This window comes from Rhineura floridana, chromosome 6 (genome assembly GCF_030035675.1).
Source record: "Rhineura floridana isolate rRhiFlo1 chromosome 6, rRhiFlo1.hap2, whole genome shotgun sequence".
Lineage (NCBI taxonomy): Eukaryota > Metazoa > Chordata > Lepidosauria > Squamata > Rhineuridae > Rhineura > Rhineura floridana.
Genome location: NC_084485.1, coordinates 90,944,904 through 90,961,405, shown reverse-complemented (window position 1 = coordinate 90,961,405; position 16,502 = coordinate 90,944,904). Strand labels below are relative to the sequence as shown.

The window sequence follows — 16,502 nt, the reverse complement described above, 5'->3', positions numbered from 1 at the left end:
TTTGCTTCTCCTGAGCTTGACTCAAATTCTTTTGTACAGCTTCCATCATCGATGTTAATTTGCTGCAGAAGTCTAATACAAAATCAACTACAGATGTTTTGTACTCTCCCAGGGTTCCTTCCCATGAATTTTTTAACAGTTCCAAGGGTCCCCTCACTTTTCTAGTGAACATCAGTTCAAAGGGTGAGAAGCCTGTTGACTCCTGAGGGACTTCTCTGTACGCGAATAAGAAGCACCCCAAACGTTCATCCCAGTCATGTGGGTGATCTTGAACATAACTTCTTATCATGCCCTTCAGAACCCCATTAAATCTCTCAGTCAATCCATTAGTGGCTGGATGGTAAGTGGTTGTCTTTAAATGTTTTAGACCACAACACTTCCACATACATTGCATCACTTCTCCCATGAATACACTGCCTTGATCCGTCAGCACTTCATGAGGGAAACCCAGCCTCATAAAGATTTTTAATAAAGCCTCTGCCACTACAGGGGCTTCTACGGATCTTAATGCTTCCGCGTCTGGGTACCTGGTGGCAAAATCCACCACCACCAATAGATATTTCTTGCCATGCCTTGTGGGTTTGGAAAAAGGGCCCATCAAATCTATTCCCACTCTATAAAAGGGTTGTCCAATTATAGGAAGGGGCTTTAAGGGTGCCTTAGTCTTTACTCCACTTTTTCCCACCTTTTGGCATATACCACAAGATAGACAATGTTGTTTTACATCTTTGGAGATATTTGGCCAATAATAGTGTGCAGCCAATCTCCTCTTGGTCTTTTTTATTCCCAGATGTCCTGCACATGGGACATCGTGGGCTACCTCTAGCAATCTGGTTCTGTATTTGCTAGGTACTATCAATTGCTTCACTGGTTCACATTCATCCTTTCTCTCAGCAAGCATCCACAGTCTATATAAAATCCCATTCTCACACACAATTTGATTCCTCAGTTTGTCAGTGAAAGGAATCTGTTGGGTCAGGGCTTGCTCCTTTATTTGCCTCAAATTTGTATCCTTATTCAGTTCTTCCCTGAACTGCTCTGCCTCTTCCCCAGAGACCATTTGATACAGTTTGTCTCCTTCAGCAGGCCTGCCAAGGGTTGCTATGGTGACCTTAGGCTTGATCACAGGTTGCACCCTGTTTTCTTCAGCCTCTGTTAACATGGCTTTTGTCTCTCTGCCAAGCTGTCGTCTGGTCACCACATATATTTTTCCTTGTGCCCCCATTACATCTCTTCCCAGTATCACTGGCTCTTGTTGCTGGGCATTAATGCATACTTTATAATTTCCCTCTTTGCCTCTCCACTGCATTTTCACTAGGGCCATGGGTAAGTTTTCTGGTTCACCCCTCACTCCTTGGATGGTCACCGTTTCCTGAGGTAATATTTCCTCAGATTTTATTAAATCCGGCCTCAGTAACATCTGAGCGGCACCAGTATCAAGCAATGCCCAATAATTTGCCCCCTGAACACACACTTCCTCTCTTAGACTCGTATCAAAGTCTTTTAGTTCGGTCCAGTTTATCTGGCAGAACTGAACCTTTTTTGTTTCCAGCTCTTTTGGTTCTGTTTTTACTGCCCTTCCCTGAGCAGGATTACTAATGGGGTTGGCAACCCCACATTGAAAACGTAGGTGCCCCGGTCTACCACATTTATAGCATAATTTCTCCTCCATTTTAGGGTACACAGATCCACTCTGGGGTGTCCTGGGCCCTTCAGATTTTACTGGAGGACTCACTCGCTGTGGTACCACATCCTTTCTGCCGCCATTATATGGTCTGGGTTTAAACTCTCTTGATGTTTTCCCCACCCAGCCAGTTCTATTGGAGGCAAAGTGATCCGCCATCTCTGCGGCCTCCTGCACCGATGTAGGGGAACGGTCTTTGACAAGGAGCCTTATTTCTGGTGGTAACTGATGGAATAATTGATCCAGTATCACGAGGCTTTTCACCTCTTCCACTGACTGAGCTTTGGCACTACTCATCCACTTTCCAAATATATCCATCAACTTTGCTCCCAGTTCAACAAAAGACCTCCCTGCTTGGATCTGACAGTTTCGGAATAACTTCCTAAAGTAGTCAGGTCCCAGTCTGAATCTTTTGTATACTGCCTCTTTAAACTCGGCATATGTGACGGGCCTGTCTGAGGGGAAATATTGGTATACCTCTGCCAATTCCCCTTTGATCAGGTCTGATAAATATTGCATATATTTATCCTCCGGTAGCCCCCACATTTGAGCTGCCTTTTCAAAGGTGCTGAGGTAAATCTGTGGATCTTGTCCAGGCTCAAACACTACAAAATCTTTCGGTGTAACTTTTATTTTTGTTTCATTTCTGTCCTTTCTTGTTTCATCAGAATGAAACTTCTCTCTTTCAAACTTTAACTTTTCCACCTGTAATTCAGCATCCACTCTCATTCTCTCAAATTCCAACTCCCGCTGTTTTTCCTTCTCATCAGCCTCCCTCCTCAATCTCTCAGTTTCCAACTCCCTCTGCTTGTCTTTTTCCTCAGCCTCCCTCCTCAATCTCTGTTTCCAACTCCCTCTGTTTGTCTTTCTCCTCAGCCTCCAACCCTCAACTTCTCTCTCAAATACTCTATATAAGCGGGATTGCTTAAGTATCCTTCTGGGGTCTCTTCCCTGACAGGTTGTTTTTGCTGGACAGTTGTAAATCCTATTAGTGCTACCCTCAATTCATCTACCCCTTTACCCTCGTGAGGTAAATTGAATGTTATGCACTTCTCCACCAGCTCCTCTCTTTTCATTTTTATATATTCAGCCATGGTGTTTGAGTTCACTCACTCTTTGCCACACACTCTTTGCCAGTCACTCTCACAAGTAATCTTTATTTGTTATTTCTGTTTGCCACACCACTGTTAGGGACTCTCTTTTGTCCGTATCCGGACTCTCTTTTGTTCGTATCCCACCGCTACAGCCACCACCTGTGACGCCCTTCCCTGGCTCTCCCTGTCAGGTTCCTACCTGCTTGTGGCTACTGCCTTTCACTAGGCACCACCAGGGACTCCACCAGTCCGGACTGTCCTTTTTTATGGTTTCTCTCTCCGCTCTAGCACAGATCTCAATAGATACCCCTGCTAGGCAGCACCACCAGTCACGTTCTACAACCAATGTTCCCAGAGACCTTGCCTGAGTCTCTCTATCCGGTTACATTTGTGATTGCGTGCCTATGCTGTTCCCAACCCCCTTGTATCAATGCAGATAACTCATAACTCGGGGTTGCTCTGGATACTTATAATGTTATCTTCTCCTCTTCACCGCTGCCACCATTTGTTACTGTTTCCCTTCAGCCTTGGTCATTACCTTACCCTCCCTTCTGGTCTGTGAAACCCCAGCCAAGGATCAGGCCTTCGGTAAACCAAAATAGTATTTATTAAATAACATTAATAACAAGATAACTTTGATAATGATCTACAAGCTTATGGTTTCATCTATTACTGTGATATTTGACTTATTACTAATCCGAACTCCACTTCCCTCTTTCTCCACACTCTCCTGACATACACCAACTCATACCCACCTCCAAACTCCACCAAAACAACCCACTCACGTCCCCCCAGATTCAACTGTCATCCTTCCATTTATACTCTCAGCCATCCAAACACTCAGCCAATCATCCAGCATTCTACTACTCATTTACTCCCCCCTCCTCTTTCATTCCACTTACCACATATCTTCTATACAAACAGCACTTACCATATATACATTAATACAGGAACATCACAAGCACATCCATCATACTCCTACTGGGAGGAAGGGCCATATATAAATCTACTGAATAAATCAATGAATGAATAAATATTAAATATTCATATTAATTTTAATTGTATTTTATTTCTTATTTTATATTTTACGGTATTACAGTTTGAATTCTAGAAAATACAACAAAATGCAATACATGAGACATAAAAGAAGCAATAAAAATACAGTTAAAAATCATACAGCATATAGCACAGCACACTGCTATTGCTACAACAGGTAGAAAAATCATTAAGTGGTCTGCTAAGGCCCTGAGCACCTTTCAAGTGGTCCACAGGGGATAAGGTTTGGGAACCACTGTTCTGGGACAAAAGGAGTGCAAAGGAAAGAACAGGAAGAAACTGGAAAACCCAATTTTGCAGGCTCAACTCTGCCCATGGTTCTTAGGATCCAAACCATACTGTCTGTGCGTTAAGATATTTTTAGGAAAGGTGTCTCCATACAAAAGCCTGGGTTCTCCAATATAAATGCTGCAAAATACAATATAAGGTTCTTAAAGATAGGAAAGTTTGAAAGGCTGTCTTTTAAAAAAGGGTTCTGGGGCAGGATAACGGGCACCTCAGGCCCTGTAGACAGAGATAGAGTAAATATTAGTAAATTCACAGTATAAAGAGAGGACAATCTATGGAAATGCAGAAACTGAAAAAAATATATAGGCAATTTACATTTGAATGAAAATCTTCTAAGGGCTATTCCTGCAGCAGCAAAGAATACTGCAAAAGAACAAAGCTATGGGTATTCTCCAAAAGTTTGTTCATACAGTTAGTTCCATATGCATTTTAAAACAGCTCTTAATTGGGAACAAATCAGTCATTCTTCCGCTTTCTAACCTGAGAAGCATCCTCAGTCTATCAGATCTCTGAATTAACTGGGTAAAATTGCTTTATCCTTAACTTTACCTTGGCAACGCTTGATCCTTTAGAGTCCAAATAACCTGGTGTGATTTCAAAACAACATCGCCAGCCAAGTGTGAGGGGCTCCGTGACTGGTTTCCAGATCCAGCAACAGAAACCATAAAAGCAGTTGTAGGCACTGGGTGCAATGATGTGAACTATGTGTAGTTCCTGATCCTATGGAGATAGCTTAAGAACATAAGAATATAAGAAGAGCCTGCTGGATGAGGCCAGTGGCCCATCTAGTCCAGCATCCTGTTCTCACAGTGGCCAACCAGGTGCCTGGGGGAAGCCCGCAAGCAGGACCCGAGTGCAAGAACACTCTCCCCTCCTGAGGCTTCTGGAAACTGGTTTTCAGAAGCATGCTGCCTCTGACTAGGGTGGCACAGCACAGCCATCATGGCTAGTAGCCATTGATAGCCCCGTCCTCCATGAATTTGTCTAATCTTCTTTTAAAGCCATCCAAGCTGGTGGCCATTACTGTATCTTGTGGGAGCAAATTCCATAGTTTAACTATGTGCTGAGTAAAGAAGTACTTCCTTTTGTCTGTCCTGAATCTTCCAACATTCAGCTTCTTTGAATGTCCACGAGTTCTAGTATTATGAGAAAGGAAGAACTTTTCTCTATCCACTTTCTCAATGCCATGCATAATTTTATACACTTCTATCATGTCTCCTCTGACCCGCCTTTTCTCTAAACTAAAAAGCCCCAAATGCTGCAACCTTTCCTCGTAAGGGAGTTGCTCCATCCCCTTGATCATTCTGGTTGCCCTCTTCTGAACCTTTTCCAACTCTATAATATCCTTTTTGAGATGAGGCGACCAGAACTGTACACAGTATTCCAAATGCGGCCGCACCATAGATTTATACAATGGCATTATGATATCGGCTGTTTTATTTTCAATACCTTTCCTAATTATCACTAGCATGGAATTTGCCTTTTTCACAGCTGCCGCACACTGGGTCGACATTTTCATCGTGCTGTCCACTACAACCCCGAGGTCTCTCTCCTGGTCGGTCACCGCCAGTTCAGACCCCATGAGCGTATATGTGAAATTCAGATTTTTTGCTCCAATATGCATAATTTTACACTTGTTTATATTGAATTGCATTTGCCATTTTTCCACCCATTCACTCAGTTTGGAGAGGTCTTTTTGGAGCTCTTCGCAATCCCTTTTTGTTTTAACAACCCTGAACAATTTAGTGTCGTCAGCAAACTTGGCCACTTCACTGCTCACTCCTAATTCTAGGTCATTAATGAACAAGTTGAAAAGTACAGGTCCCAATACCGATCCTTGAGGGACTCCACTTTCTACAGCCCTCCATTGGGAGAACTGTCTGTTTATTCCTACTCTCTGCTTTCTGCTTCTTAACCAATTCCTTATCCACAAGAGGACCTCTCCTCTTATTCCATGACTGCTAAGCTTCCTCAGAAGTCTTTGGTGAGGTACCTTGTCAAACACTTTTTGAAAGTCTAAGTACACTATGTCCACTGGATCACCTCTATCTATATGCTTGTTGACACTCTCAAAGAATTCTAGTAGGTTACTAAGACAGGACTTTCCCTTGCAGAAGCCATGCTGGCTCTGCTTCAGCAAGGCTTGTTCTTCTATGTGCTTAGTTAATCTAGCTTTAATAATACTTTCTACCAGTTTCCCAGGGACAGAAGTTAAGCTAACTGGCCTGTAATTTCCGGGATCCCCTCTGGATCCCTTTTTGAAGATTGAAGCTTACACCCAAGTCAGCTCACATGCATGCTCAATCAAGGCAAAAATATATCCAACATGGTTTGATGAAATTTTATCTCATTCATCAGTTTGTTTACATTTATATCCTGCCTTGGAGACCTTCACTCTTGACAAATTATAGTATGTATAAGTATATCACATTTAGTAAGCCTTTTTAACAAAATGTTTGTCTACTTCTAATTTTTCCTAATACAAAAATAGACATCTGATAGTAGCATGTGTGCCTTTTATTTATTACCTCAATCCAGTTAAAGACATACATCCTATATTTTGTTATGCTTAGATTAATTGAGATATGCCCGAGATGTTTAGTTGGATATATAATTGCTTTATCTTTTAAGGTCTAGTTATACTGAATGTTCACCCCATCCCTTAATTCTAAGCTTGTGTAATTGCATTTTACACAACATTTACTTCACTTTATTTTGCAAGAGATGTCAGTAATATAACGTTTTTGCAGATAGCATTCTTAGGAAAAATTGTAATACCTGTAGCCAATGCTGTCTGATTCTTGCTTGATTCCTGTCAGACATAAACCAAAAAAGTATTATCAAAACATCAACATTATTATATTCAAATGTGATATATAATAAAGTACTTCAGTCAGTCAATTTTATTGCATAGCCATAGGCCGTCCGCATCACATAAACATAAACAACACCTACAGACAGGAGTTTCAAACGTAGTTCAGTGGAATTTAACGGAACACGTGATGCCATCTAGCCCCAGTTTTTCTATGTCCCCCACCCCAGCTCCATCATATCCCACAGAGCCGAGAAGGGTTAACACTATCTCCCCCAGTGCTTGGCTAAGGATGAGGTTCTTGGAGGAGGTAGAATTGGGCTCTCTAGAATAAAGTACTTTAAACTAAGAATATTGCTAATGCTCTGGTTGCCAAGTGTGGCTTGCTTGGTTTGGTTTAGGTTGCTTGGTGTACAGCTGGCTTGTAACAACTCAAGAAGCTGCTGTATTGGCTTTCCTATGAATGTGTCCCTGTATTTCATCCAGCTTCAGTCCCTGTTCTGCTGGGACTCATCCCTGATACTCAGAGCTTGGAAGTAATTTGTTACAAGTAACAAATTTCTTGTAATTCATTACTTTTCTGGGAACCAGTGGGTAATTCCTTTACATTTTGATTGTAATAGAATTAGAAGTAATTTTATTACTTTTGTGGAGTAATTGTAATGTTTCCAGCATTACTTTTGGGCATTACTTTGGGGGGGGGGAAGCAGGGGAAGTCTTCTGCTCCTCTGATTTGTGGATGAAAATCATGTGCCTCAACCTGGGCTTCTGTGCAGCGTCGCTCTTCCTTTGTGCTCTTTGGGTGTTTAGGAGGTGACGAGGAAGGAGGTGGAGAGTGAGACAGGGTGGAGTGGAGAAAACAATTGTTTAAAAAATGGACTCTGGTGGAGAAGAATGGAGTGGAGGGAGAAAAGAGCTGGAGGGCAAGAACGTGGATAAAGGAGGAGGAGGAGGAGGCAGCAGCAGAATGAAGATAAAGAACTGTGGAGGTGAAAGATGACGTGTGTGTGTGTGTGCATTATGTTTGCACTTGGCACACAAAGTGGCATCCACCATCCTCTCTGGCTACTTTGCTGCATTTGCAGTATTTTAATTTTTTTGCATCTCAGGGGAAAATGTTTGCTTGGGTGAGTGTCCCTTAGTTGGTGGCAGGACAGGGTCTGGGAGATGGTTAAGTGAGAAAGATTATGCTTGCTGGCTGAGTGGGGAGGGGTTGCACTTGGTTTGACATGCAAAGATCTGAGCTGTGGCCTCTGCCTCCCTCCCCAACTCCCTTAGCAGTGAAGGGACCACCATTGCTATCTTATGGATAAAAAGAATTATTCTGTTACCTCTGTATGTGAGTGTTTATTTTTAATGTTGTTTTAGGCTACTTAGATGTGCAGCAGCCAAGGCCAGCACCTTGTAGGCGTTTTTTTTAAAAAGTACCTGAAATGTAATTGTAGTGATTACTTTTGAGAAAAAGTAATCAGTTACTTTAAGAGCCATTGTAATTGTAACAGTAATTACTACTTTTTTGGACCATGTAATTGTAACTGTAATTTATTACTTTTTAAAAGTAATCTTCCAAGCTCTGCTGATACTTCAGCTCCCATGTAGTATGGCTCAGAGCTGCCATCCACACAAAGAAAAGACCTCCCTGAACTAGTGCAAATGTATTTAGGATTGAGGTACTCATTTGGTCTCAAAATATTATTGCTCTAAAAATGCTACAAATGTTAGGGGTTTATTTTCCATTATTATATAAATAATTATATTTTACCTGTGGTTGTCCAAAATTATAATTCTGTGAAAGAGAAATAGGTGTGTAACACTGAGAACCCATGGGTTTACACAGAGCTTGGAAAAGTTACTTTTTTAAACTACAACTCCCATCAGCCCCAGCCAACATGGCCACTGGATTGGGCTGATGGGAGTTGTAGTTCAAAAAAGTAACTTTTCCAAGCTCTGCTTAAGATGGCTTGGCTTTCGTGCAAAGCCACTGGCTCCTCCTCAAGTCTGTTGAATCTCGTGCTTCTGCCTCCGGCGCTTACGGGGCAACGAGGGCTGGCTCTCACCTTCCCCTCTGAGAGTGGTGGGTGGTCTGCTTGCTCGGCCATGGGAACCTGCGGGGCATCATTTCTTTTTGGATTCTCCACCTTTCAACACAGCGTCAAGAAACAGACCAAGTTGCCTGAAATGCATTTTAATATATAAATATTATTACATATGCAGGAAATTAAGGTTCCCTTTGAGATAAATTATGGTTCTAGAGAACTAAGTTTAAACACTAAAATTAAATCGTTTTTAAAAAATGTTTTGCTGATATATATCAGGGGTGGGGAACCTAAAGGCTGGGGCTGAATGTGGCCCTTTAGGCTTCTCTACCTGGCCTTCAAACCTCTCCCCAGGCCCCTTCCACTCTCCAAAGGCTACACCACTCACTGACTGCTTCACATCTTTTTTGCCTGGCTAGAATGTGCCCTTGAACTCTTATAATAGCTCTTGCTTTTCTGGACAGAGGATATAAAGAGGTATGTAAGCATGTAGAAACCATACATATGTAAAATGTATATCTGGAATGTGGCCCTCAGGATGAAAAAGGTTCCCCTTCCTGGTATATTTGGATGAAAATACTTGGTGAATGGGATTAATATACTGGTCAAAAACAAGCAGAGACTGTACAATAGACATTCCTTTAAAATTATTATTGTAAAAATGAAATAGTGATGAATAAGTGTACAATAATCAAGATAATTTATTAAGGAACAATTCTGGAATTCTGTTGTTGAATTTACAGGATTCCATATTTTGAGCTGCATTTAGAAGTAAAATAATTTATATATATATATAATATATATATATAAAAGTAGGACTTCAGTGGGACACACCTCTATGTAAGGTGTTTAGTTTCAAAGTGCTAATCCTCTTGTCATAGTACCATGAGACAAAAGCAACATGTAATGAAATCAGTGGAGTTACTGATGTGCAAACTATTTAAAATGTTTTTATTCCACTTTTAATTAAAAAATCACAAAGTGATCCATTCTTTGGAGGGCCCTGTAAATACAGCACTTCTGGTGATAGCCATGGCTGGCAGCCTCACGGCCTGGGAGTTTATTCTGACCGCCAATCAACAGCTGGGCAGCAGGTGGGCAGTACCCTTGCATCCACTTGGGAACTTTTGCAGCTCCATGAAAGGCCCTTTCTCTAGCAGCTGCTCACTGCACCTTGTTTGGCGGAGGTACCCAGACAAGGGCCTCAAAAAATGTTCTTAAGGTGCAAGTAGCTGTATGTGGAGGCAGTGGTTCTTTTGGTAACTTGGCCCCAAGCTCTTTGGGGCATCAAAGGTTAATATCAGCAGTTTTAGATGGCCCTAGAAATATTCTGGAAGCCAGTGCAGATGGCAAAGGACAGGTGTAATATGATTGTACCAGACAATCACAGTAAACAATCCTGCTAAACTATTTCCAGGGTAGGGGTGTGTGAGACCTAGGGAAGGATTGACTGAGTATTGCACCTTTTACATCTCTGTGAACTGGGTAAGTTTTATTACTGATTGACTGAAAGATCTGAAAGGCACTTAAAAGGGTGCCTTTTCAGTGATGGCACCTTGGTTGTAGATTGCCCACCCCAGAGAAGTTTGTTTGGTATCTACAGTTTTTATTTTCCCAGGCTTTCCAATCTTAAAATATTTTTATCACCTTCCAGATCTTTTAGATTTTTTAGCATTTATTAATCTGTTAAATGTGTGTGTGTCTTGCACTGTGGATGTTATCCTCTGCCACTGTTTTTATTCTAAGTGCCATGTTTATGGTATATCATTGTTTTCAATGTTTATCCCCAAATAAAATTTCATTATTAAGCAGTATCTAAGTATTGCAAACAAACAAATTACCCTAGCACCCAGGGAAAGAGTTCGATTAGCTTCAAAGGGGGCATACACAGGACAGGCACTGAACTCTACACATGCCCACCACTTACTTCCATGCAGCCCCTCTCCCCAAGCACTTTTCATTCATCCGGCAGAGGCCATATTTGCTTAGCTGAGGAAAAAAGTTCTTGGTGAGAGGTTTCTATTGCAGTCACAGGAACTGCTGTTGCTGTGTCTATCTACAGCCTGATTCACATAGAAAAGAAAGGCGCATGGTGCTGATGTTGTGATGCAATCTACTTCAAAATACTTAAACGTTTTCTAGGGCTTCATTGCTCTCCAACAGACCAAATAATCATATAATTTAAATCACATTTCATCCAAAAAAATTGTTTATCCAAGCCATTTCAGTGTCATTTATTACCAAAAAAATGAGTTTAGGATCAGACTGTAGAGTGACTTAAACTGACTAAACTGGGTTACATATTAAATATCTTACAAATAATCATTCATCACAGTCAAATTTAAAAGACACTGTTCTGAGTATTTTTAACAAGAAGAAATATAGTAAATAGTAAAATCTTTAAGCCTACCTCCTTTTATAGTAGAGGTAACCTGCTGCTACTGCCAAAATAAACAGAGCTATTCCAAAAATAGTAGCACCTGCTATAAGGGCAGAGGTTAAACATCTCAAAAAATCTAAACAGAAAAATATTTTGAAAGTTAATATTAAAGTATTATGTATCCAGCATTTGTTTTATAAGAACTAGTGATTTTTTCACAGTTCTTCAGGTACCTATGAGATCCTCAGAATCATACTTCTTCAGTCACAAACCAGACAAACTTTTTGGCCCTAAGGTAGCTAGATGCTACAGCAGCAGATGCATGTTAATGAATGCAGGTCTCCTACACAGCTGTAAAGCAGAGTGAAGTAGGGTAATTTAAAGTGGGTGGGAGATGGGTGCTAAACTCTTTCCCCTACCATCACTTCTGACCACTACAATCCCTCTGCACTCTGAGGCATAATACCTCTGACAGTGGAGGCAGAACACAAATTGGGTAACCATCCATATAAGTGGCCATTACTATATCATGCGAGATTGCTCTTTTCATCTTCTCCAAAGCCAAGGCAGCCAGAACCATCACTTTGGTATGGGGGAAGGGCAACACCACTGAGCTACTTCGTGTGAGGATTTTAAGAGCCACCAAGCCATCCCTGTCTGGCAAGAACAGTCCTGATTTTCTGACCCAGGATGCATTAAAGTTCCTGGATTTGGTTAGCAGGAGAGTTCAGGTGCTTCTGGGGAGAGGTTGCTTTTTGCCCCACTGCTATGACCAAGACAGCCAGAACCTGAGCAGACATCATGTGTAGGGTAGGGGAGTCTATTCCTTGTTATAGGGTGGAAGATCTATATCTGGAAGCCTGCCCTTGCTGGGACTGTAAACAACTGTATTTACCCAGCTTTGTATGCCACCTTGCACTATCTAAACTGCTTTGAGAACTGAAAAGTATATAAATATTCTATTTTTTAAAGCACTTCTGATTGCAGTGTGATGCATAACAAGACCTCTCCCAAAGGTCTCAAGGGGCAAGTAGGGTCATGTGGGAGCATGTTCTTTTGAATACAATCGTTTGGATTCTAACTTTTTTTCCATGATAGGAGCACACTTTATGGACCAGAACTTTACCAAATCATTCTGTCTGCAGTTCCTGTACCGCCAAAACATCCACTCCAGGGAGTTTTAATACCCCTGGGAATGGGGGGGGGCTGGAGGGGGAGAATCGATTTAGGATCCAAGTCAATGATTCATTATGTTAAAACCAATAATTCATAGTTTATTTGTGCTATCAGTTTGGTTCATCAGGATGGAATCAATACTGAAGCACGCTGAACTGGCAATCCTTATGCTGGTTGGCATGGAGAATGAACAATTTCTAGATTGTGAACCCAGTTACTAGCCATTTTAGACTGGGCACCATATATTTAAAGCACTCCACAAAGAATCTTGGGAACTGTAGTTTGTTGCTAGGAATTGTAGCTCTATAAGGGGTAAACTACAGTTTCTAGGATTCAAGGGGGGTGCTTTAAATGTAAGGTGTGTACACAGCTTTCATGCTTGTGGAAGCAAAAGAAATATAGAAATAGTCTGTGCATATACAGCAAAACATACACTTCTAAGAAGCCTTTGCTTACTTTTTCAGAAAAGGCAAAATAATCATGAGGCCTTTTTCTCAGTCATTCACAACTTTGGTATTACTTCCACAAAGTTTAAGTATAAAGTAAACATTGTTATTGATTGATTGATTGATTGATTGATTGATTGCACTTGTATACTGCCCCATAGCCGAAGCTCTCTGGGCGGTTTACAGCAATCAAAAACATTAAAACAAATATACAATTTAAAACACATATTTTAAAAACAATTTAAAACACAATTTTAAAATTTAAAACAATATAAAAACAATTTAAAACACATGCTAAAATGCCTGGGAGAAGAGGAAAGTCTTGACCTGGCACCGAAAAGATAACAGTGTTGACGCCAGGCACACCTCGTCAGGAAAATCATTCCATAATTTGAGGGCCACCACTGAGAAGGCCCTCTCCGTTGTTGCCACCCTCCGAGCTTCCCTTGGAGTAGGCACCCGGAGGAGGGCCTTTGATCTTGACCGTAGTATACGGGTGGGTTCGTATCCGGAGAGGCGTTCCATCAGGTATTGTGGTCCCAAGCCGTGTAAGGCTTTATAGGTCAAAACCAGCACCTTGAATTGAGCTCAGAAACATACAGGCAGCTAATGCAAGCCGGCCAGAATCGGTTTTATATGTTCGGACCGTCTGGTCCCTGTTACCAATCTGGCTGCTGTATTTTGCACAAGTGCAGTTTCTGAACCGTCTTCAAAGGCAGCCCCACACAGAGTGCATTGCAGTAATCTAACTTGGAGGTTATCAGAGCATGGACAACTGAGGCCAGGTTATCCCTGTCCAGATAGGGATGTAGTTGGGCCACCAACCGAAGTTGGTAGAAGGCACTCCATTCCACCGAGGCTACCTGAGCCTCAAGTGACAGAGATGGTTCTAGGAGAACCCCCAAGCTACGAACCTGCTCCTTCAGGGGGAGTGCAACCCCATCCAGAACAGTTTGGACATCCACCATCAGGTCAGAAGAACCACCCACTAGCAGCATCTCAGTCTTGTCTGGATTGAGCCTCAGTTTATTAGCCCTCATCCAGTCCATTGTCGCAGCCAGGCACCAGTTCAGCACATTGACAGCCTCACCTGAAGAAGATGAAAAGGAGAAACAGAGCTGCTTGTCATCAGCATACTGATGGCAACGCACTCCAAAGCTCCGGATGACCGCACCCAATGGTTTCACGTAGATGTTGAACAGCATGGGGGACAGAACTGACCCCTGCAGAACCCCATACTGGAGAGTCCAGGGTGCCGAGCAATGTTCCCCAAGCACCACCTTCAAGAGGCGACCTGCCAAGTAGGAGTGGAACCACTGCAATGCAGTACCTCCCACTCCCAACTTAGCTAGTCTCCCCAGAAGGATACCATGGTCGATGGTATCGAAAGCCACTGAGAGATCAAGGAGAATCAACAGAGTCACACTCCCCAACTCCCTTTGTCTCTCTCCCGACAAAGGTCATCATACAGGGCGACCAAGGCTGTTTCTGTGCCAAAACCAGGCCTGAAACCCGACTGAAATGGATCCAGATAATCGGTCTCATCCAAGAGTGTCTGGAGCTGGCCTGTTAGTAGGATTGTCACTTGATTAAAGAAATCTTAGTTGATTAATCAAGTTAGTTCTAACTGATTAATCAGTCAGTTAAATCGGCATAGACTTGCATATGATTAAAAATTCATTTTGAAGAAAAAAGCATGTTTTCTTAGTTTTTTTTAGAAGATGGATCCATTTGTTGGAGCAGGCACCATCTCAGAAGAGGTTTTTCCTCCTGTGTAAGAAAATGGAAATAGATTGCCTTCAAGTCGATTCCGACTTATGGTGACCCTATGAATAGGGTTTTCATGGTAAGCACTATTCAGAGGGGGGTTACCATTGCCTTCCTCTGAGGCTGAGAGGCAGTGACTGGCCCAAGGTCACCCAGTGAGCTTCATGGCTGTGTGGGGATTCAAACCCTGGTCTCCCAGGTCATAGTCCAACACCTTAATCACTACATCACACTGGCTCCTTCTATGTAAGAGTGACGAGGAAATTACCCTTCTACAATGGTGTCTGTCATGTTTAGTTTGGTATAAGTACGCATATTAAAAATGATTTAAAATTTTATTACTCAGATGCTTTTTTTAAAATCTGAAAATATTTTTAATATATGAACCTTAACTGAGGAGTGGGAAACCTGTGACCCTCCAACTCCCAACAGCCCCAGCCAGTATGATTAATGGTCAGCAATGAAGGGAGTTGTAGTCCAATAACATCTGGGAACCTACAGGTTCCTAACCCCTCAGCGAACTAATCAATTAAATATTGTTGCTTCAATTCTTCAAAAACAATAGTTTCTAAAAATGTATAATTTATAGCATAAACAGCAGCAGCATAAACCTACCTAGAGATACTGGTACAGTTTTTTCTTTTGCTGATTGTTTGGTTCTTTCAACAACTGATGGACCTTTAAAAACTTGTTTAGAGAGGCATAACAAAATTGGTAAACTCTCTTCTGTATCAAGATGCATTCTTACCATGAATGTTTTTAGAGTCGAAATTCTAAATGTCTTTTGAGCAACACTAACATATTTCTTTTTTATTCTCTCTGAGGGTTGCATGAGATGTTTCACCATTTTTGTCATGTAGACTGATGACTTTGCTTCATCCATTTCTGAAGGAAATAATTTACTGTTCACACCCACAGCAATCTTAATGGTTGGAAAGGCAGGATTTAGTAAGGAAGGCTGCACATAGTAAACTGTTGATAAAACTTCTATTCTGGTTTCTCCAGATTTATTTTCTTTAGCTCTGAGCAACCTAGCAAGTTTTATTAATTTTTTGTATCTGTACGTTTCTATTTGAAATGCAGACTCGTGTTTTTGCTGAAAGATAAACAATACAGTGTTATGTGCTGATAATATTTTCTGTATGCTGGCACTATTTGTTTGGTAAGTAAATAAATGCATAAATGGAAACTTACGATTTTCATTCATTGACTGTTTAGTTATTGTTTTCTGTTTTTGCAACTTGATCTTTCCTCTGACAGGAAAGCTTGTTCCCTGCTGAACACTTTTAGAGAACTGGCCATATTTCTTAAATCCCACATATTGGCCTCTCCTTTCCACATTTAATACTTTCCCAGCAGTGGTCATTCTGTATTGATCTTTATTATAAATATTTGGGTTCTCTTCAGGAAAGTCCCTTTCTGTGACAGAAGCTAATATTCTACCACTTTTATTCTTACATTTTTTTCTTTTGTAGTTTCCCAGTTTCAGTATACACTCTTCCTCTTGGTACATGTGGTTTTACTAACCTTAAAACGACAAAACTTTCTAAACCTTCTTTGTTTTTTTGGAAACATGCTTCTTCAACTTTTAACATATGTGTCTGATGAGCTATATAGCCAAATGGTGGCCTAGTTCCTTTGGATATGTGTCTATTTTCAAAATACGTTGTTTGCAATCACCCAGTTTTTTTAGTTTCGGATTTCTTTCTAACACCATTCAATATACCGTGCCAATTCACGATTACTTCATAAACTTCACATTT

General features: G+C 41.3%; 1 protein-coding gene across 1 annotated transcript; it reads right to left on the bottom strand.

Annotated features, from left to right (window-relative positions):
* Positions 1-9,030: 9,030 nt before the first annotated feature.
* Positions 9,031-16,252, bottom strand: LOC133386863 (uncharacterized). Its single transcript, XM_061630634.1, has 3 exons — positions 15,355-16,252; positions 11,381-11,486; positions 9,031-9,107 (listed from the first exon to the last, which is right to left on the bottom strand). The coding sequence occupies exons 1-3, from the start codon at positions 16,250-16,252 to the stop codon at positions 9,050-9,052; spliced, it is 1,062 nt and encodes a 353-aa protein (XP_061486618.1). The 3' UTR covers positions 9,031-9,049.
* Between the last annotated feature and the right edge of the window lie 250 nt (positions 16,253-16,502).